General features: G+C 39.8%; 5 protein-coding genes across 5 annotated transcripts; 3 read left to right on the forward strand and 2 right to left on the reverse strand.

The window, feature by feature from the left end:
• The first annotated feature begins 159 nt into the window (after window positions 1-159).
• Window positions 160-8676, forward strand: LOC114748693 (uncharacterized). Its single transcript, XM_028937141.1, has 6 exons — window positions 160-1860; window positions 2735-2875; window positions 3004-4750; window positions 5523-5827; window positions 6147-7003; window positions 7106-8676. The coding sequence occupies exons 1-6, from the start codon at window positions 568-570 to the stop codon at window positions 8337-8339; spliced, it is 5577 nt and encodes a 1858-aa protein (XP_028792974.1). The 5' UTR covers window positions 160-567; the 3' UTR covers window positions 8340-8676.
• A 1829-nt stretch (window positions 8677-10505) lies between these two features.
• Window positions 10506-11693, reverse strand: LOC114748678 (sufE-like protein 1, chloroplastic/mitochondrial). The gene has a single exon (XM_028937126.1). The coding sequence runs from the start codon at window positions 11629-11631 to the stop codon at window positions 10522-10524; it is 1110 nt and encodes a 369-aa protein (XP_028792959.1). The 5' UTR covers window positions 11632-11693; the 3' UTR covers window positions 10506-10521.
• Window positions 11694-14266: 2573 nt separating this feature from the next.
• LOC114748674 (uncharacterized) lies at window positions 14267-16010 on the forward strand. Its single transcript, XM_028937123.1, has 2 exons — window positions 14267-14811; window positions 15517-16010. The coding sequence occupies exons 1-2, from the start codon at window positions 14320-14322 to the stop codon at window positions 15943-15945; spliced, it is 921 nt and encodes a 306-aa protein (XP_028792956.1). The 5' UTR covers window positions 14267-14319; the 3' UTR covers window positions 15946-16010.
• A 537-nt stretch (window positions 16011-16547) lies between these two features.
• On the forward strand, window positions 16548-18887 carry LOC114748701 (uncharacterized). Its single transcript, XM_028937149.1, has 4 exons — window positions 16548-17058; window positions 17354-17572; window positions 18311-18336; window positions 18422-18887. Exons 1-4 carry the CDS (start codon window positions 16690-16692, stop codon window positions 18660-18662), a joined length of 855 nt encoding a protein of 284 aa, XP_028792982.1. The 5' UTR covers window positions 16548-16689; the 3' UTR covers window positions 18663-18887.
• A 727-nt stretch (window positions 18888-19614) lies between these two features.
• On the reverse strand, window positions 19615-22035 carry LOC114748680 (uncharacterized). Its single transcript, XM_028937129.1, has one exon. It carries the CDS (start codon window positions 21708-21710, stop codon window positions 19827-19829), a length of 1884 nt encoding a protein of 627 aa, XP_028792962.1. The 5' UTR covers window positions 21711-22035; the 3' UTR covers window positions 19615-19826.
• Window positions 22036-22221: the final 186 nt, after the last annotated feature.

Consider the following 22221-nt stretch of genomic DNA (forward strand, 5'->3'; position numbering starts at 1 on the left):
TACAACCCCGTGGTATTCGGCTCATCAACGGCCCAGATTTCTTCTTTCTGACCTAACCTCGGGGTCTTCATCACGCAGCTCTCACGCGCGTGTTCATCAGCTCTGAGAATATCAGCGAAAACCCTCTCTGTTATTCAGTCTCACGCCCTCGCCTGCCCTGGGAGTAACAGCAACACAGCAATTTCTGAGAAGAAAAGCCCTGAAAAAAAATGGATGAAAGCTTTTGGGAAACCATACGGAAAAACCCTATCGTCATGGAAGCCCTTTGAATCCTGGGAAAACTTCAGAGCAAAAGCTTCGCCAATTCGATTTCTAGGGTTTCGGTTTTTCTCTCATTTTTTTCTTTCTATCTTGGATCACCATGCCCGCTGTAACTTGGGTGTGTGTGATGTTTTTCTTCTCAATCAGCGTGTAGTTGATCACCCAATTGGACGACGAAGACAGTCGATCAATACCTTTTTGCTACGTCTGCAAGTCTTTAGCTGTAAATAATCGTATATAAGCTCGCAGATAAAAAAGAAAAGAACAAGAAACCTGGGTAGATAGTGTTGGCTTCCCTGTCTTGACATGCGATTATCGCCCGCTTCCGGTTCGTCATTGGACCAGAGGAGACTTGATCGATCGGGGTCGCGGCTTCGGAAGAAGCACAAGAGGCTAGACGCAATATGCGAAAGGGAATATAATCGGAACCATAGTGAATTGAATGATGACGGTGATGGGGCTGGTACTTCGGGCGCTGATACAGAGCTACGCCGCAGCTCAAGGGTTCGGCGAGCTCCAGTTGTGCTCGATGCCTCTCCTCCTCCCCCTAAGAAACGGCGGAAGTTAGGTAAGAATGTAATGCTGAGTAGTGTGAGCGATGATAGGAGCCCAGCACATGCGAACCAGAGTCCTGGGGAGGTAGAGTGTCCAGGAACATGGAGTTCAAGGTTGAGATCCAGGGTTAAAAATGTAGGTTTCACGGTGAAGGGGCAGAGGGAATCCCCGAGTGGTAAAAGGAAGCTGTTTGAGGATATGGACGATAGCAGGGACAATGGAAAACCGGAGGTTCCAGAGATTAATAAGAAAGAGGAATTAGAAGGTGGGATGCCGAAGGTCGTTAAATCAAAAAGACCAGGGAGGATCAAAGCAACAAAACATGCTGAAGAGCATACACATAATGAGTCTCATGGCAACTTGGATGAGAGCAAGAGTCAAGAAGTGGAGCTTATTTTGAGCCAAGATGAGGAGGATGCTTCAATTTCAGGATCTAAATTGTCTGATGAGAATGTAGTGGAAATGGTGGATGGGGATACCTCTCCAAAGATGGAAACCAGCCAGAGAACCATATGTGATAATTTGCAGTCACAGGAGTTTAATGGTAATGTTGAATTGCCTCCAGTGTTACATGTAGATAAATCTGTTGATCAATTGGAGAGTGCGAAAGAAGGTGAAAATAGAAGAGACGCTGTAGAAATTGTTGAGAATCTGACAAAGCAAGTAGAAAATGAAGGATCTATCAATAAGGAATCTGCAGCTGACGAGAAGACCTTGCAAGATGAAAATATTGTAAAAATAGACAAGCCCAAACAAGCCTCAAATGATATAACTGACCAACCACGTATTAGAGAAGGCAGAAGGTGTGGTTTATGTGGTGGAGGGACTGATGGTAAGCCTCCAAAAAGGTTAGTTCAGGATAATGGTGAGAGTGAGAATGAGGCATATAGTGGGTCATCAGCATCTGAGGAGCCTAATTATGATCCTTGGGATGGTTTTGGTGATGAACCTGGCTGGCTTGGGCGTCTCTTAGGTCCTATTAACGATCGCTATGGTATTGCTGGGATATGGGTTCATCAGCACTGTGCTGTTTGGAGTCCAGAGGTCTGTTTAAAATCTAGTGTATTTATAATCCTGGTTTGCATCATGAAACTCTGCATATGTGGGCTTCACATGGGTTTAGTATTATAATTACGGCTTAACAGGACTGATTTGCTAAATTGTTACTTGTAAATTATACAGCAGATGACGCAGGGCTAGCTGACTTCAGGAGATGCGTGCTTAAAGAAGACAAAATGTTAACTTGATTGTAATTCTTAAACTGAAGTTATTTGAGGATTCTTAAGCATAGCTTTCCCCTTCTCCTCCATTGGCTAAAACCATGGGTTCTTGCATTTTCTGTGATAAAAGCTCCTATGTTATGTAATCCTTTAATTTATAGGTGATGTTTCGATGCAAAGGAAATTACTTATCAATGTAATGACTACCTTAAGAAGCTCATTAGCTGAATTCTAAAAGAGAATCCATGAAAGTAATTCTAGGTCAATGGATGAAAATCAATTTGAATGTTTCACTTGAACCAAATACCCCCAAAAGCAGTATGTATACATATATGGCATAGAATCATAAAGCTGCCTAAACCTCAGAAGCTAATCAGGAAGAAGTTCTCATAAAAGTTCCTTCCAAATGGATGTGGCTTCCAGGCTGTTGTTTCCAACTTTAAATCATAAAGAATAGAGGGAAGATAAAGAATTCTTTGGAAAGCCTTCATAAGCGGAGGCTTATGTTATATATTTGCAATAGAGTGGAGGTTGGATTGCTTGAAATACAACTGGTGCGGGACTTTATAAGTGTAACTAAATATGGAAGATATACTGTTACTATTCAAAATAACTAATGATATTCAGACACTACATAATCATCATAGTAGGATTGAGCTTGTACTTAATTTCTTGTTCGCTATGACATGCTTTTACAGGTGTATTTTGCTGGCTTGGGATGCTTAAAAAATGTGAGGGCTGCTCTTTGCAGAGGAAGGGCATTGAAGTGCACACGTTGTGGGAGACGAGGGGCTACTATTGGTTGTCGGGTTGATCGGTGTCCAAAGACGTATCACTTGGTTGGTCACATGTTCTTTGTCTAAGGATGACATGCGCAAATATACTGAATTTTCTTGATTTTGCTTAAAATAGTATTTCTTCTTCTGCCAATCGGTTCAGAACTAACATGAGGCCTATCTTTTTTCAGCCTTGTGCAAGAGCAAATAGTTGCATCTTTGATCATCGCAAATTTCTTATAGCCTGTACAGATCATAGACATCTCTTTCAACCCCAGGGTAATCAATATTTAGAGCGGATAAAGAAATTGAAAGCTAGAAAGATGAAGTTGGAGGTGAGAAAGCTTTCAAATGATGCTTGGAGAAAGGATATTGAAGCAGAAGAAAAATGGTTGGAGAACTGTGGTGAGGATGAGGAATTTTTGAAACGTGAGAACAAGAGGCTTCATCGTGATTTATTGAGGATAGCCCCCATATACATTGGTGGTCCTGACTCTGACGGTGAAAAATCATTTCAGGGTTGGGAATCTGTTGCTGGGCTTAAGGATGTTATCAGTTGCATGAAAGAAGTTGTCATTTTACCTCTGCTGTATCCTGAGTTCTTTGATAATTTAGGTCTTACACCTCCAAGGGGTGTTCTTTTGCATGGATATCCTGGGACAGGAAAAACTTTAGTAGTGAGAGCATTGATAGGTGCGTGTGCTCGTGGTGATAAACGGATTGCATATTTTGCTCGTAAAGGTGCGGATTGCTTGGGGAAATATGTGGGTGATGCTGAACGCCAACTGAGACTACTATTCCAGGTTGCTGAAAAATGTCAACCTTCTATAATATTCTTTGACGAGATAGATGGATTGGCACCAAGCCGCACTAGGCAGCAAGATCAGACACATAGTTCTGTTGTGTCTACACTGCTTGCTCTTTTGGATGGTTTGAAATCTAGGGGTTCAGTTGTAGTCATAGGTGCAACAAATCGTCCTGATGCTGTTGACCCAGCACTTAGGCGTCCTGGAAGATTTGATCGTGAAATTTATTTTCCATTGCCATCAATGGAGGACAGAGCTTCCATTCTCTCGCTTCACACACAGAGGTGGCCAAAACCGATCACTGGATCCTTACTTGAGTGGGTTGCTAGAAAAACTCCCGGATTTGCTGGGGCAGATCTCCAGGCTCTCTGTACCCAAGCTGCCATCAATGCTTTGAAGAGAAACTTCCCTTTGCAAGAAGTGCTGTCTGCAGCTTCAGAGGAAGACTCTGGTGGTAAGCGCCTTCCTCTTCCGTCCTTTGCGGTGGAGGAAAGGGACTGGTTGGAAGCTCTATCATGTGCACCTCCTCCATGCTCCCGGAGAGAAGCTGGGAATGCTGCAAATGACATAGTATGCACTCCTCTTCCCACCCACCTCAAACCTTGTTTGTTACAACCATTATGCACTCTGCTTGTATCTCTGTATCTTGATGGACGCCCATGGTTGCCACCTCCTATGTTTAAAGCTGTAACAAAGATTAAAAATGCTATGATTTCTGCTCTGGACCAAAAGAAAATTTCTACTGATCAGTGGTGGTTGCATGTTGATGATTTTTTTCAAGACACAGATTTTGTTGCCAATTTAGGGAGGGAACTCACCTGTGCTGGCATTTTATCTGCAAATGATGGTCATGCTGGTTCTTGTGATACTGATGGTGAGGTGAAACTTGAACCTTCTAGAATGCACCATGTCAGCACATGTAGTGGTTTATTATCAAATATGTCATTTAAGATGATGAAGAAATCAGGATTTCGGATATTGATTGCTGGAAATCCCAAATCTGGTCAGAGGCACCTTGCTTCCTGCCTGCTGTACTGCTTTGTTGGTAATGCTGAAATTCAGAAGATTGATATGGCAACTATTTCACAAGAAGGACATGGAGACGTGGTACAAGGAATTTCACAAATACTGAGTACGTTTCTTCCCATCTAATGTTGCTTTTTGGCATTTCAATTTTTGCTGATAGATGCCTGAAAAGGAGTTTTGCAACTGAATGAGATTTGAGAGTACTATCTTGTAGCCTTCAGACTCCATGAGCTTGCGCTATGTGTGATTAAGAAAACTGGGCATAAGTGTATTGCATAGAGTTAAAATGTGGAAGGTCTGTTGCTTAGGGACTAGAATGGGGTTTACTTTATGTAAAAATTTAAGGTCTCTAAATTTTCAAAACAAGAAGAAATGCCATGTACCATTGCTAAAACTCGGAGATCTATGTGTAATTTAATCTTGCCATTATTTAGAATTTGCAGATATCTGTCACCCACAAAAGTCTTCTGAGTTCTCTTTTACTGACAATAACATACCTATAATGTAAATTTTTATGTACTTAATATTTGATCATGAAATGATAAGTTGCTTCATCCTGTTTCTGCCACTATTGGAGCACATATCATTCCTCAACAATATCACATTGCGCTTCAGTGTCTACGGCATCACATACCATAACTTTTATGTCATGACAGTTTTCAAAGGCCAGGAATGCTAGGGGATTAAAAGTTTTGAAGCTCAAGCCACTTCTTGCTGAACTCTAGTGTTTTGGATGATTCTTTAGCCACTTCTTTTTGCTGTTTCTCCTGCTTTTGCTTTATTGTGTGGCTTTATGAAAGTATTAATAATGAGCTCTATCGTAATCTAGATGTAGCATATTTTAACTCTGATTCTGAAATTTTCTTTTCACATGGCAGTGAAATGTGCGGGTGTGCAATCGTGTGTAGTCTTCATGCCAAGAATTGATCTGTGGGCTGTGGAGACTCATTTTCAGGTTGCTGAAAATTCTGTTTACTGCTCCATGAATGATCAAGTTTCTGAGATGGAAGAGGCTTGTTTAACACGGAGTCAGGTTGTTGAAAAGAAAAATGAATTTGATTCAAAGAGAAGGAAACCGGTAGATATGGCCCAAGGTCAAGTCATCTTAAAGGCTTCACAGGCCTGGATGTCATTTATTGAGCAGGTGGAGTCCATGGGTGCATCTACATCCTTGATGATTCTGGTACGGATTCTCATATTGCCTGTAATAAATAATTGCCCTCGTACAACTGTTCCCTTGATTTCTGCTCCATGTTTTTCAACCGTCTTTTGGGCTTAATTCATTTCCTATTAGGAATAATAATCATGTGACTAAATCTTATAAACTAATGCTTACAGCAGTAACTATTGATACTTAAGATACAGTTATTTGTTCATAACATTACCAGAAGTTTTACTATGGTCAACAGTTTTTCACTCAATTTTACTTGGATTATTGAAGTGGGTTATTATGCATTACATATAATTTTAGAACCTCATATCTCAGCTTCATTTGCGAACAGGCTACTTCAGATATTCCATATTCGGAGCTTCCATGTAAAGCAAGGGAGTTCTTTTGGAGTCATCAATCGAGCTGCAGCCAGTCTGCTTCATTAGTGCAGACAGTGCCTCGTTTTTCTGTGCAGACTGGGGGGGACTTTAATCATGATGTCATGATCAATCTATCTGCAGTGGAGCTGATGAGAAATGTAATTGAGCAGCTGGTTCAATTGGTCCACAGAAAATCTCATTTGCATATTGGAGCCAGGAAAGGGCACTTAACCTATGATTCAGTTCAAGGCTGTAAAGATATGACATGTCTGGGAAAAGATGATGGATCAGTCAATGGTGATAAGGTTAAAGTCCAACTTCCTGAACTCTCTACTAAAGTTCCACAGCCACCTAACAGTAGGCCACTGAAGCAAAAGTCTACCCTGTTGTTGGCAATATCAACATTTGGTTATCAAATTATTCGGTTCCCTCATTTCGCAGAACTTTGTTGGGTCACATCAAAACTCAGAGACGGTCCTTCTGCTGATGTAAGTGGGCCTTGGAAGGGTTGGCCTTTCAATTCCTGCATAATTCGTCCTGGTAACCTGCAAGACAAGGTGGCTAATTCTTGCAGCAATAGCAATATTAAGAACAAAGAAAAATCTGGTATTGTCAGAGGCCTGGTGGCTGTTGGTTTATCAGCATACAGAGGTGCATATACATCTGTTAGGGAAGTTTCTAGTGAGGTACGCAAGGTTCTTGAGATATTAGTTGGGACAATCAACACAAAAGTTCAAGCTGGTAAAGAAAGATATCAATTTCTTCGTATTCTATCGCAAGTGGCTTATTTGGAAGATATGGTCAATAATTGGGCCTATTCCTTGTTGAGGTATTATTTTCTTTCTCCTATTAATATGCGGGATTGTTTAATTACTATATATTTTTTGTTTTGGGCATGGACTTGGATTAACAATAATCCCTACCATTTCAGTCTTGAGCAGGACTCCCCAGACGTGGCAGTAAAACGTACATCAACTGGTGTCGGGTCATTAAACGGCCATGAAAACCTACAAGCTGAAGATGGGGATTGCCAATTGGTTGCTCCCATGGGAGATCACGAGCCAGAGAAGCTGGAGAAAAGTCCCAATGTGATGTCCGCCAAGCCACCTGAATCTCTTGCCTTGAATAACACAAATGATAATGTGGATAATGTTGATCATGATGGCAATGGCAATGTTTCAAAAGGATCTCCACAAAATAGTTCTTTTTCAGATGATCATGTTAACAACCCTGCTGCCATGAGCCAGCTCGTTGATCCAGTTACATTTGTGGAGAATGGCACACTATCTAAAGTATCTAAATCAGGAACAACGGGAAATCCTGCAATGATAAATGGAGAAATTGGGCCTTTAGAAGGCTCAAAACTCGCTCACACTGTCTCTCTTTCAGGAAATGAAGAGTTCAGATTGTCAAAAGGCTCAAATGGATCCCCATCTACCCACTCTGTTGCCCTTTCTGATAATGAACTTCACAGTGCCTGTCAAGCAGATGGTGTTGAGATTAAAGACTCCCGGATAGCCTCTATTACTGTTCCCAGCTTGTCGTCAGTAGAGACTGGTATTAAATTAAGTGGTGGTGACTCTGGTGCAGATGCCAGTGCTCTGGAAGTTAGTGACTCTCCGAGTAAAAGCAGTGATCATGCTGAATCTGGGGTTGTCTGTTTGTATCGATGTTGCCCTGCATGCCTCGACAGTCTTCTTCATTTGACACGCAAAATCCTTGCTCATGAGTGTAGCTTGAATAGTCGCAGTTGGACTGTGGAAGATGTCCATGATGTTCTTGTATCATTATCTGTGGATCTTATTTCGGCGGTTAAAAAACTTTATTCTGCTGAAGATTTCAATGAATTATCTGATAAAACCCCTGGCCACGCAAAGTCTGAAGTGCCTCTAGGGTGTTCAAAATCAAGAATGTGTAAACCCAGAAATCCAGACAGGGTGTTTGTGCCGGCTGAATGTGTGTCTCACTCCACAAGCCAACATACAGCCGGAAGCAAAGATACGGCGTTGAATGAATCGAAGCTTGATTTAAAATTTGTTTTCAGAGATGGTGTACTGGTTCAAATAGACCCTGATAAAGATGGCTCTCTTCACTGTAAATTTGAGACCTTGTGCCTTTGTTCTTTGAAAGAGTTGATAGTAATGACGAAGCACCCTTTTGGTTGAACTATTGTTTCATATCTTGGATTGCTTAGCAATTTTTTGGTGCTGATGCGGCAGCTATATATCAATTTTTCTTTGAGAGTAAAATCATAATTTTGGTTGACCACGAATACCTTTGCAGTTTCTTCCAGTTCTTACATCAGCAGCGATCAAAGATCCTCTAATCCCCCCTGACTACTAACTTAGAATTTTGACTCTCTGTAGAAGCTAACCTCTCTTGTAAGTATCTATTTGCGTAGAAGATTTTCTTGATCATGTAATTACCGAACTGCTCTTTATTGTAAACATTTGCTGCTAGAAGCTATTGCTTGTCGATACAGGTTATCTTTTTGCCATATTTTGCTTATTTACTGCCTTCATGGAGTGGGTTCGCTTTCTTGGATAGTTTGTTTTCTGTCATGAATTCATTTTAAAGTAGGATATATTATGTGAATATGAAGTGCTGAGTTTTTGGGGTTTCCTTGGAGTTTGAAAGCGAAGGTTAATCTTGCGTAGTGCGTACACATAATTAAAAATTTAAAAGTTACCGTCTAATAAACGGAAAGAGCAGCAGAATTCGTGACCCCAGCTATATGAGGTGAAAAATACCCTTTTTTGACATCGTTATTTCTTGTTCTAGCTTCAAAGGCTAACCAGAACTCTCAGATTTTTCTCCTCATCTGTCCCCTTTGAGATAATTTTACCCCGCTCTTTCCGATTATATTCATTGTTCCAAATAATCTCTCCCTCCCCCCCCCTCTCTCTCTCTCTCACACACACACGTGAAATAAAAATGGCGAATCTTTTTAGAAAAATTATAGATAAATCCTTCATTAAAAATTTAATTGGCAGATGAGACCTAAGATGATTGATTGCACAAGGAAAGATTAGTCGCACACAAAGGATGATAAGTTGCGCAAATAGAAAATAGTTTGCATAAGATTATTTAGATATAAAGAATTAGTTTGTACATAGAAAAGATGACTTGCACATAAGAGAATTTCATTTGCACAAACAGAAATTGAGTTGCACATTACACAAAGAAAGATCATTACACACAAGAGAAGATACATTGCACATAAAGAAAGATAAGTTATACACAAAAAAAGTTAAGTTGCACAAAATCCTTAAATCCCATTTGTCAATTAAATTATTAATGGGGGAATCCCAATTTTCCCATCTTTTTATATACCTTCTTTTATATGATACCAATCATCAACATCAGAGAACCACATAATTTTTAACATAAATAGTGCAGCTACTTTCTAGTTTCATGTAATTGTTTCCTTTCAATACTTGTTCATTGATCAATGAGTAATCAATATCAACCCAAACAAATGCATTGAATTTCAGCCTTCAATAGCTGAATTCTTTCAACAAATACATGGTCTACGCCCGTAACTAAATCTGGCGCGATCAAAAACTTCACACAGGTTTCTCACATAAAGCGAAAGCCTAGGAAGAGAAAATGATCTTCAAACCGGAAAGGTTTGCATTAGTGGGTCTTAAGATGCAGATAAGGGGAATGATATTTGCCACAGCTAAAATAGTTGTACACTAAAAAGGCTATAGACAGTAAAGATAGTTAATCTAAACTGATGGCTTCATACAGTGTAAGAGGCAAGGATGAAGCATGAAGGAGTCGAAATAAGTAACCAAAAATCCCAACCATGACAAGCATAAAAACTTTATACGCAGCCTTTGGTCTGGATAGCTAACCAAAAAGTAACAAGCAGAATAATTAAGGTACAATGAAAGCACAAGTTTTCTTTATTTCGGAGGGGGGAAAGAGAGAGAAATTATACAAGACAACGACTCTACCCAATTCCATTAAAATAGAGAAGACATTCACTTCCAGACATAAGGCATGCGAGAGATTTTTAGGCATGGAAGATAATATGATTCAATCCGTTCGAAACGCCATTATAACATATTCATCATCCAAATTCTTGCTTAACAAGATAGAAGCCAGACAGTAGTTTTGTGCTTTTAGATGTGACTCATGAGTTTGGAAAGGATTCTAGATTCAAGTAACATTGATTTTTGCAACTCAACTTCATGCACATCCAGAATTTATTCGCAAGCATGCTTCTAAAAATCACCGTAATAAAAATATCCTGTAGAACCTCAGCAAGCATTTTCTAACTACCTTTCTTTCTCAGTACAATAAACAAAATGAGAGCATTGCCCATAGCAATACAAATTTTCATCCTCTATTGACTTCAGATGGTGTTTTTGCCTCAATTGACAAAGCATGCAGCCCAGACTGTAATTCGTCTTGCAAAAGGTTATAAATGAGCCTATGCCTCTTAATTAAACTCTTCCCCTCAAACTCTTTAGATGTAACTTTAAGGTTGAAGTGTGTTTCTCCATCGCTTCCTCTAGCACCTGCATGCCCTGCATGCTGATAAGAAACATCTTCAACTTGTAATTCAACAGGACCAAGTTCCTTCTCCAACTTTTCCTTGATCCTCTTTCCTCTGCTTCCCAGAATACCAGAATTCAATTCAGTAATATCCGAGGACTTCTTGTCCGACCCTAACTTATTACTATCACTCTCAGAACTCAATCCATCGTTTGAGCTCATAGAATCTCCTTTGCCGGAATTCTCAACAGAACTTTTACTTCCCAACTGTGAATTTGAATTAGGGTTCACATCACCACCTTTTTCAGCTTCTACGTACAATAGAAGTGCCTTTTTCTGCATCAATTTCAACATATTCAAAAATCCATTATTCCGGGACGGAGTCAAACTCTGCTGCAGCCCCAGATGCACCACAAAATCTGGCGAAATTCGGACAACCTCAGCGACTGGGCGACCCGAAAGCCCTTGAACGAGCAAAGCGGCGAGTCCCTTAGTAAGATCGGAATCGGAATCGGCTTCGTAGAAAACATTCTTGTCTGGGTCGAGGAAGGCCCTCACCCAAACCTGGGAGACACATCCTTCGACTTTGTTCTCCCTGGTCTTGAACTCCGCATCGAGGGATTTGAGATTCTTGCCGTAGAACAAGAGCTGTTGGTACTTGGCCCTGGGTTCCTGCACAGACTGGAAAAGCTTGACAATTTCCTGGAGTTTGGGAGGCAGCTCTTCAAGGGGTTGCAGAGAAGAAGAGGTTGATGGTGCAGATGGCGGCGTTGCCGATGGTTTCGCAGGGATTCTCTCGAACGTGATGGGTTTGAAGAAGGCAAGCTTGTAAGAAGAAGATTGCAAGAAGAGGTTTTGACAAAGCCGAGAGCGTGGGATTCGGGAAGAAGCGAATAATCGAAAGGAACAAGAGGATATAGAATTGGCAGACATGGTTGCAGGTCCAGCCATCGACGGCTCACCCACTGTGTGGCAACTGATTACCCGGTTCAATACAACAAAGGAGCGAGGGGGGGGGGGGGGACCTTCGCATACAAAAGCGCTTGATTGGAGCAGCAAGGAAGAGCATGGAAGGGTAAACGCGGATAAAATGTCCTCGACGCGACAAAATGCAATGTAACATTAAAATATGTCAATTTTTGAGAAGTTAAAATATGGGCATGTGATATAATATATAAAATTATTTTTTATATATTTAACAAATTAACTATTAAAAAAAGGAGTTTTACTGTTTGCAAAAATAAAAAAGCCGAGAGGATTTCTCTTTTTTAGGTGACAGAGAGGATTTGAAAATACTCCGGTAATCCTTATTTATAAGATATTTTCTGTATATTTTAGACAGATTAAATAATTTTTAAAATATAATAATTTTACAACTTTACTTTCATTTAATATATATATGTTTAAAAAAATAAATATCTATCTTATAGCAAGCAAATATATTTATGTTAAAAATTTAATAAGGTGACTTACAAAAATAAATAAAAAAAATTCTTTCTATGCGAGTAAATCAGTCTTGTTTTGGGCCTCATAGTCTTTTTTCTTTACAAAACTGTTGGTGGGGATGGGCTTACCCCCAAGTTCTACCCAAGAATAAAGCGCCGGCCAATAACGCCCGAACGCACGACCCGGCACCATACCTAGAACTGAGAACTTCAAAGTGTGTTCCCCACAGATGCCTCACCAAGCTCTGTGATGGAATCAAACTCTCTCCCTAACTATTGAGAATAGGTGTTTCCCGCTGAAACGAGAAATGGTGAATTGAGGTAGAGCAGGCCAATGATCCTGTAGTCATTTGGCCGGCTATTGAAAGAAAAAGCTTGCATCTTTTTTGCAAGTAATTTTATGATGTACGAGATAAGTATGTGTATGTAAGAGGGGTTTTCAACGTGTATGAAAATTCTTTCTTTTCTTCAAATGCTTTTAGAAGATTACCGAACAGACCAGTAATCTTATTTAAGATGAAGTATGTACGCCTATTTAAAAGAACACAATGCACGCCTGCAAGGGTTGGGTCCGACTGGTCGCAAACGGGAGCGCAAGGCGCATTCTCCTACCAGGTCATGGGCTCGATTCCTGGCGAGGCACCCTGGGATTAGTTTGGCCGATACGCTGGGATACCCTGAGTTAGCGATAACATCCTACTAAAAAAAAGAACACAATGCACCATAACATGATGATTGTTATCTGCTCTGCTCCTCTAGAGGAGAGATATACAGCTACTGACATGAACCATTGGATTAATCATCTGTCTCACGCTCGGCCACATCACCAAGCAACTTGTTCGGTCAGAAGAATTGAGAAAAGCATCTGTTACCACTCACCACAGTATCAGATTATCTTTTTGGGACTTTCCCTGTAGTCAACAAAACAATATAAAACTCGAAACAAGGCAGTTAGATTCACTTGGAATATTTTAATCTCTGGCTTTGCCTCCAAGAATCAACAACATTATTAAATGATGACAATCCCTGTTCAACTGAGTTGGCAACTCCAAACCCAAAACGTCATAAACTAAAGTAAAAATAAAATAGTCTATCCCTATTATAATGTATCTGCAACTTCACAAACCATTAATATCCCATTCGCATGCTAATAGATTTAGATGAAAAGAAAGTAAAATATAATAAAATGAACCATTGCCCATTCGCATGCTAATAGATTTAGATGAAAAGAAAGTAAAATATAATAAAGTTAACCATTGTACTGTTATAATAAAGATCATGTGCATTAAATAATGGTAACACAAACGGACACATAAACTTGTGCATTTCCTAAATTTCAATGGTTTTGCAGAGATCTTGGATATTAGCAGAATGACTATGAAATCCAGCCTAAGAATGAAGGGACTTCTTTGCCAACTCCATAACATGTTTTATTTGGCTGTCATTTTGCAGTAAGCTGAGAAAGAAAGAGAGAGAGAAAATTAGGTTTCAGAAACACAATAAACAAAAGGGCCCTCACATGGGGCTGTGCTGGAATACCTGTGTCTGCGCCGAAGACATCGTTATTCGTCCCTACTCATTCATTTTCAACACTCCACACACACTGTTTTGTTCTTTTTCCAATGAAACATCTAATGGTTTATAATTAGTTTTAGTACTGAAATGAGCATAAATAATTGATTTCTTTTTAATGGGAAAATCTGGAATTCATGACCTCTATGATAGGCTCATCAAACTCTTTCCATCCATGACTTCAATTTTTTAAACACACAGCACTGTGTTTTGAACTGTAAGCTCATCATGGAAACTAGATAATAAAAAGAAAAATCGGAAAACACATGGGTCACATCTCACGTGACCAATCTCATAACCCCAGCAGCACCATTCTGAGTTTTTTTGGGAAGATATTTCGCAGCTCTCACTTCATTTAAGGATCAGAATTCTGAATTCCCAATCAAATCATATGATATGTTCTGGTTCACATTCAATATCCAGTTACGTAGGTTATGAATTAATTAATTATTTAATATTCCTCGTCTTGATCCATGACCTCTCTGACATTATTGATTTATTTAAGGTTTTTTCTTATGTCGCTTGACAGAAAATACTTGATAGACATTTTACAGATACAAAAGGGGCTTTGTAATATAAATACAGTAGCAGAGAGAAAGAGGAAAGCTGAGTTGAAAAGGCCATGGATCCAAATGATGAATCTACTGGATCATCTTTCTGCAGGGACGAAAAAGTGAAGGCCATGGATCTTTTGGAGGAAAGCTGGTTCTTTGAGAACTTGTTTAACACAAGGAGACCAAGGATACCAAGATGTAACTCTGATCCGTGTTCTTCCTCAGGCCTAGTTGGCGAACCTGTGTTGCTGAAGGGAAAAGACTCTGATGAAGCAGCCAACACTTCATCAACAAGTAAAGTGACGGAACTGGAAGAAGAAGGAAATTGTCAGACAGGAAGCAGTTTTAGCAGAAACAGGTTGGTGCACCAATCATCAGATCCTCTGGTGCTTGAAGCTGCCATTAAAGCTCATAGCGGAGAGATGAAAGAGGTTGATAACAAGAGTGAGGGCAATGGAAGGAGAAACAAACTGCTTAGAACACCATCTTTACCTCCATTTGTTGGCAGAGAAGAAAAGTTTCAAGTATGTGATCACAGACCTGGCAAACAAACCTCAAAGGTACTGTCTGTTTATCTTCAGCTTTCCTTTTATAGAGGTGGACGAGATATGTTCTCTGTTCTCATTTTCTTGCTTCATTAAAATACACATGTTTCTGTGGCCTGTTCAAAGATGCCAAAAGTATGCTTTTTTGTTTAATACATAGGATTAACAATACTTGTGCTCTATACTAAAATCCAATGAAATTAAGACACCTACGCCTGACATACAGGCCTGGGTATCAAGAAGGACTCCTGGCATTTGGCAGATTCAAACGTCTGTCAATTTCGGTGTTTGTGAAATTCTTCATTGATTCTCTTTTTGTATAGTGGGTTAACTTGGGAAAAGGCCAAAAGTTCCAAGCATTATGTAAATTCATTTTAAACGGAAACAGGCACCATATGTATTGGCTGCTACGATGCAACTTTCCAGTAAGATCAAGGCCTTTGTAGATCATCAATACTAGTTCTCAACGTTCTGAGAATTCATCCTCCTGCAAAACAAGCAACTGTCGAGCTCTTACTTGATTCCCTTTTTTCTAACAAGTCAGTCCAAGAGGCAAACAACAAAACTTCTCAGCATAAAATAGAACCATTTCTTCATAGGAACAAGAAGCAGCATAATAATTTTCATATTGTCATTCCAAATAAACACTTGTAAAGTCAGGTTCAAAGTTAAAACTCCAACAACCACAAGTAATTCTGACAATGATTCTATTGATGGCAGAGTTACAGCATTCCAAGAAGTCGACTTGTGAGAAACACAGAGGGAGAAAGCAGCTTCGGCACAGAAGGCATAAAAGAGATGAGAAGAAGGTACTTGAAACAGAGGACGATGAGGAAGAGCCTGAGCGATCTGGAATTTGAAGAAGTTCAAGGGTTTAAGGACCTGGGATTCTCATTTGAGAAAGAAACAATAAGCCCAAGTGTAGCCAGCATTATTCCAGGCTTGCAAGAGAAAGACAGAGAAGAAACAGAGGAAGACAAGGCGGTGAGAAGACCTTACCTATCAGAGGCATGGCTGGTACAGAGTTGCGTTCTTCCTCCTCCTCCTCCAATCCCTACTTACACTGCAAGCAAATCTTCCAAGGACATGAAGCAACATATCAAGTTTTGGGCCAGAGCTGTGGCCTCTAATGTCCGCCAAGAATGCTGAACTTACCATTCATTATTGACGCAACAAGAAAAACAACTCTGCAATCTATTCCTTTCGTTTTTTTTTTTTTTTTTTTCTCTGTTTTCTTATTCATCTCATGTCCTGGCTCCGGGGTTTATGTTTACAAGTGTTGACAAGTCTTTAAATTAATCATGACAATTTTCTCACAAATATTTTTTTAAAAATTAATTTGTAAATTATTACTACGATAATTAAGCATTAGACTATAGATCACTCCAAAAAAAAAAAGACTTTGCATTTCAGAAAATCACGGAAAGAATTTTTATACAAGTAAATAACTTTAATAAAAAATAAAGACAATGAATTAATTTTTTTATTAAAATATGATAATAAAGATACCTAGCATTTTGTTGTTGTAATTATTACATCTAAAAATGAGGAATTTCAAAATACGTCATAGATAAAGCGAAATTTGAAAAAAAAAAAAAAACTTTCGTTAGCAAAATAAAGGTAGCAATGATCACGAAATATTGAAAAAGGAAACAAGATTTTTACTTGATCGCTTTTCCAAAATATAGAGAAAAATAGATAATAGTGTATGGATATCTTCATTTCCCACCAAAATCCAAAGCTGAGATATTTACAGAAAGCCTCCGCTTCTTTGAAGTAGTCGAAGAAAGAAGCAGACCCAGCTCCCTGATCAGTGTGGTTGAGAAAGGGAATCATAATCACCATTCTCCTTCTCTCTATCTTTTTTCTGTAGCCTTTTCCTCACTATCTGAGATGTTGCAGTCCCACTGCTACCACCACGTTCTCTTCTCAAACCCCTCTGTTCCTTTATCTCTTCCTCATAACCCCTCCTTCTCTCTTCCTTTATCTTCATCCCCTTTTCTCAATTTTCTTCACAGACCCACAACTCTTCACCCTGTTTCAGCCATTCCTCCTTCCTCACCATGGTTAACTCAACTTGCAGAACTCGCGGCTGCTGCGGAGGATGGCCCCGTCGAACTTCCAATGTCTATGCCTTCCATTTTCGCAACTGCCGACGAGCCTTCTACAATTCAAATCGCTACCAGTGTTCTTCTCACGGGAGCCATCTCTATCTTCCTCTTTCGATCTATCCGGCGTCGAGCAAAACGTGCCAAAGAATTGGTACGCTGCATTTCTTCATTATAATTGTTCTCTAGTTTTATATTTTATTGTAAATTTCCTATATTTGTGTTAACTGTCTATAAATATGATCTTAATTGCTCATTTCTTCAATAGTTTATATAGCTAATAAAGTGACAAACAAGTTCAATGATGTAACTTTAAAGGCCACAATTTGAACTTCATTGGTTCTTGGAAAAATTGGATGTGCTGCTTTGCTGTTCATTTTAATTTTGGGTACTTTCATGCTACGGTGAATCAATTTGTATTTTCGATGACATGAGGTTGGTGGGCGTAGAAATTTAGGTCTTCTGGAGTGAAGAAGTCATTGAAGGAAGAAGCATTAGATAACTTGAAAGCGATGGGGTCAACTTCGATTGGAGCTAAAGGTCCACCTTCACCTGTTCAGGCATTGATAGGGGGAATATCAGCTGGTATTATTGCTCTTATTCTCTATAAATTCACTACAACCATTGAGGCAGCTCTCAATCGCCAAACAGTTTCAGATAATTTCTCGGTTTGTCTCTTGCCTTTCTATTAGTAAGTTATTTTTATGGTTTGCATTCGGATAAGCAGTGCTTCAGAGAGAGAGGGAGGAAAGAAAAAAAAAAAAAGAATGGATCAAAGAAAGAAGCCAGAATGTCAGGTTTCTGCTGTCACCTGAATAACTAGGATATTGCTACTTGTTGATTATAATGATGGTAAAAGCATTTTATGGGAGTGATATTTATCCCCGTTAGTTTCTTTTTTAGTTATATTAATAACATTGTAATTCTCTAGAACACTTAAATGCAAAAAGAAGAAGCTGATATTGCAGATAAAGAAACAAGGTATCATAGAGACAATCCAATTTATGTCTTGCATTTTGTTAGGATGAAATTCAAATGCTGAAAGGAATTGTGGCTATAAAAATTGTGCACATCAGATTTCTGCCTTGAAAAAGTATCTTTGACCAATGAAGAACCCTACAAATGCATTGCCATTTGCCAGGACAAAAGTGAAATGCTGGCCATGTGTCTATTTAATCTTGAAATGTATCTTTGGGATCTCAAGCAAGGAAAAACAGAAAACATTGTGATCCCACAGAGAAGCATTTTTGTTGAATTAACACAACTGATCAACTCTTTTAAATTCTGCCTTAGACATTGTCTGAAAGTTGCTTTTCATTGCCAGCCCAAGCCCTGTTTTTTTTTTTCCCCCCCCGAGCCCACTCTGCCCTGCTATCGTCTGATTGTGAAAATCTTGTGCTTTTCAGGTCCGCCAGATAACAATCACAGTAAGGTAATTCAATTCCGTTGCTTATCTCTCAGAGGCCTTTCTGATAATTTCTTTAAAGATCTGTTAATCATTTGACTTCTTAACACAGGACAATAGTGAATGGCTTGTGCTACCTTGCTACATTTGTTTTCGGCATCAACTCCATAGGTTTGTTCCTATATTCTGGCCAACTTGCCTTGAACTCCCTTATGGAAGATTCAACTGAAAAGAAAACTGAAAGCCAAGGCGTTGCACAGCAAGGCTTATCAAACTCATCAGTTGAAAGCCCGGCAAATAATACTCAATTGAGCAGCAGGACTGAAGATGAAATTTCAAACGACAAACAATAATGAGAGTCTAATGAAGTTGAAGTGGAGGATGGTCCGGATCCTCTTACTGACTTCCAATCTACCTTCCATGTAATTATCAGTCTTAATATAGAATGTGGAAAAGATTTTGTAGAGGCTACCTTATTTCATTTTCCTCTTACTCCTCAGAATTTCAAAATTATTTGAAGTTTGTTTTAGCTAATTAACTAAATCGCGTGGATACCTTGTTGGATCGTCCTATTCCCATATTCTTCTCAATGCCTTCACGGCTTCACCAAAACTGTGCACCACATATTTACGCGGCTTATTCCAAGGGGAGAAAGATGCAGAGCGCAATCAACTTAAACTGAAAAATTTTTGTTGCGCAAGAAACAATTTTCGTGTTGGACAGGTTTACCGTTGTGTTATCATATTGGGGTAATGTGGAGTAGTGTAATTTGCAGTTTGATTTTAGTTTTCTTGTGTCAAATCATTATGAAGGCAATCACGGTAAGTAATAGTACACCTGCATTCAATTCTGTCATAACGTGCTTCCTCTGTTTATTCTGCATTCAGTTCAGTCATATGTGCAAAGAAGCGTGACAGTGAAGGCACAAATGGATGAACTTTCAAGATTCTAACAAATTTATTGCCCACCAACGATTTCCACCTACTCTTCAAGGCATTACTATGATTAAAATAGTGTTTAGGTAAAAACAAAATAATAATTTTAGAAGTATTTTACAGTATATAAAATAAATATATAAAAAAATTGTTTTGATTTATGAAAAAATATTTTTGAAAAATACTTTTGGATTAGCCAAAAACCTTTTTATGCCGCCTTTTTAATCAATTAAACCTCATTTCAGAATAGCAGGTTTTATAATTGTTTTGGTTCTTTTTTATAAAAAGGAAAAGTGCAGGAATGTTGGGTCTAATAATCTAGTTGATACCATTATCATGTACATTTGACCAATTAACTCCTCTGAAGGACTGAGGCTTGAAAGTCAAGCTTTATGAACTAGTTACAGAACCAAAGGGAGCACAGGACAAAGCAAATAATTGCCTGAAAATTTGCTGAAACGATCCTTGAAAAACTAAACCAGTAATGTCACTATTACATAACATAGGACTTGCTAAAATTACCAGCGCAACGTTTATAATGAGCGATGATTATTTTAGAAATTTTTAAAAAAGAAATTGAGGTCAAAATCCAACCCCAGCCGCGCCGATCCCAAGCGTAGCCGATGGATGGTGCGACTCCAGCTTTCTGCTCTTCCAGAAACAAGCCTCTGGCGCGAGAATAGCCGCTGATCTCATCGGCTCCGAGTTACAGCGCTTGAGAACCAACGGCTCGCATGCATTGGATTCCCCCAGCTTCTGTTCTATCATGGTCGCCATCGACATTCCCGCCGCCGGAGCCGGATATGAGCAAGACGACCTCGGGGGCTGCGGCAGCGGCGGTTTAGAGTCGACGCTGATTCTCTTCCTGCGCTCGCCTCCACTATCCTTTTTCTTCACAGGTTTCTCTGGACGCCGCCGGATGAAGTCCGTATTACTAACCCAAGTCTCCTTCGAAACCTCCATGGACAACTTCGGCTCACACATCATCAAAAGCAAGCACTCCGGTAAACCAGAGCTGCTTCTCTTGGGTTCTGATTGGTTCTCTCGCTCCTTTGAATCCAGATTCACCCTTTTATCTGGGAGTTCTGGGCAATCAAGGTCAGGTCTATTTTGGGTTGCTGTCTCTTTGTCTTCCCGAGGTCTCTCTGCAGTGTCTTTCTCATCCTCCTCAGGGGCCTTTGTTGAAATGTCAGCCATTACTACAGGGGAGGAAGCACGCTTTGCGTCTTCTTCCTCTGTCAGTTTTTCTTTACCCTCCAGGAGCATATTGGCCTGAACGTCTTCAACTTCTTGCTTTTCGAGATCAACTTGAACTTCAGAAGAAGGCACACCAAACAAGGTTTTACTTTGCGGATTACCATTTACTCCTCCATCCTCTGGTTTTTCTTCTGGGATTTCCCTACTGTCAAGTTCAAAACCCTTTGTTGCTTTCGCTTGTACTAAACCATCTGGGATTACTTGCTCTTCACGAGCACAGTCCTCTCCTATTTTGGTTGGAATTTCAGTATGTCTCCGCGCTTCATCTTCTTCTGCTTCTCCTTCTTCATTACCATTATACTCTCTTTGATCTTCATCTTTCTGAGCTGGTGACTCCCAAAACCGATTAGCCAGAGCTGCCATCTTCACAGGATCAGATCTGCACCTCATCAACAAAAGAGCATTCTTTGGCGGAATGCATATACTCATCCTTGCCTTCTCTTCTTCCCCAACAAATTCATCTTTCTTGACCTCATCGATATCGATATCTTCGAGCACATGTCTTCTCCGGCTCCCTTCTAACCTATCCGTTCTATCTTCCTCTCCTTCTTCTAAAGCCGCCAGCCATCCTGCCAATGCAGCCCCACCACCGGAGCCCCCCGTCCCTCCTCCTGCCTTATCCTCTTCATCTTTCTCGCTTGATTTACAAGATGACCAGCATGGAAAGAAGCAGCTGTTAAAATCAGCTCCAAATCCCCTCAGAGCTTCACAAATTGTCAGAGGAAGATGAACCCATCTCTGATTCCGGTGAGGTAAACACTCTTGTCGCAAATTCTGATGATTCTGATGCTCAAAATTCTGGCTCTTTTGTCCTCTGAGATTTGAGTTTGCCGCAACACGAAAACCCTGGTCTATTTTCCTAAAGCTTGCTTCTTGTCTTCTGATGGATCTTGTTCTAATCTTCTTCCCCTGTTTTCTGGTTCGCACCCTCACCTGTCCAATGCACGTCACCTTAGGGGAAGAAGGCTCTGGATTCTCAAAAGTACCGCCTTTTTTCTTGCCCACCGTTGGGAACATTGGAGAAGCTTGTCCGTTTCTGATACTCCTATTGCTTCTAAGCTTCCTGCTTAAGGAAGAAGACAGAGAAATCTGAGATGGTTCTCTATTACCAGTGCTGCTGCCTGGGCTGAGAATACATTTAGATGAGAACTTCATGGTCTTGGATGAAGAAGACAAACAGGAATCGAAACAACCGAAGAAGAGCTTCATTCATGGGATCTCTGTTGTGTCCATTTCATTTCTTTCAACAAATTCCACTGGCGTGGGCATTGACAGGAGAATGATTTTTGGGGATCATAAACACATCTACTATTCAACAAGACTGCCATTGAAATGTGGAAAGAGATTATGGATGAAAAAAGATCTTTTCTTGGGCGCCTTTCTTTGCAGAGAGAGGTACTACGGGTTGCAGCTTGCGGGTCACATATGAGAGAGAGAGAGAGAGAGAGAGAGAGAGACGTTGCTTGTCTTTAGCAAAATGTAACTCACTAGCTGTCCTTGGGTCTGGTAGCTGTTTATCAATGATTATTTATTTATTTAACAACAACAATAATATTTCCCTTTTACCCGCCACAAATATCTTAAAAAACCCACCACAAAGAGCAGTTATTTTTTAGTTTGCTGCTATTAAGAGGCTGGGGTGGAGTGGAAAAGAAGCGTGAGAGGGTGAGAAGAAAAGAAAGAAGATGAATGGATATGCAAGTTTGAGAAGTAGACAAAA

The sequence above is a fragment of the Neltuma alba genome, unplaced genomic scaffold, assembly GCF_004799145.2.
Source record: "Neltuma alba isolate B1F8T4 unplaced genomic scaffold, ASM479914v2 tig00005777_pilon, whole genome shotgun sequence".
NCBI lineage: Eukaryota > Viridiplantae > Streptophyta > Magnoliopsida > Fabales > Fabaceae > Neltuma > Neltuma alba.

Coding starts and splice junctions, on each gene's coding strand:
- LOC114748693 (XM_028937141.1), top strand. CDS start 568: ATGCGATTATCGCCCGCTTCCGGTTCGTCATTGGACCAGAGGAGACTT. Junction 5,828..6,146: donor CTACATCCTTGATGATTCTG/GTACGGATTCTC, acceptor ATTTGCGAACAG/GCTACTTCAGATATTCCATA. Junction 7,004..7,105: donor TGGGCCTATTCCTTGTTGAG/GTATTATTTTCT, acceptor CTACCATTTCAG/TCTTGAGCAGGACTCCCCAG.
- LOC114748678 (XM_028937126.1), bottom strand. CDS start 11,631: ATGGCTGGACCTGCAACCATGTCTGCCAATTCTATATCCTCTTGTTCC.
- LOC114748680 (XM_028937129.1), bottom strand. CDS start 21,710: ATGAAGCTCTTCTTCGGTTGTTTCGATTCCTGTTTGTCTTCTTCATCC.
- LOC114748701 (XM_028937149.1), top strand. CDS start 16,690: ATGTTGCAGTCCCACTGCTACCACCACGTTCTCTTCTCAAACCCCTCT. Junction 17,059..17,353: donor CAAAACGTGCCAAAGAATTG/GTACGCTGCATT, acceptor TGGTGGGCGTAG/AAATTTAGGTCTTCTGGAGT. Junction 17,573..18,310: donor CAGTTTCAGATAATTTCTCG/GTTTGTCTCTTG, acceptor TGTGCTTTTCAG/GTCCGCCAGATAACAATCAC.
- LOC114748674 (XM_028937123.1), top strand. CDS start 14,320: ATGGATCCAAATGATGAATCTACTGGATCATCTTTCTGCAGGGACGAA. Junction 14,812..15,516: donor CTGGCAAACAAACCTCAAAG/GTACTGTCTGTT, acceptor TATTGATGGCAG/AGTTACAGCATTCCAAGAAG.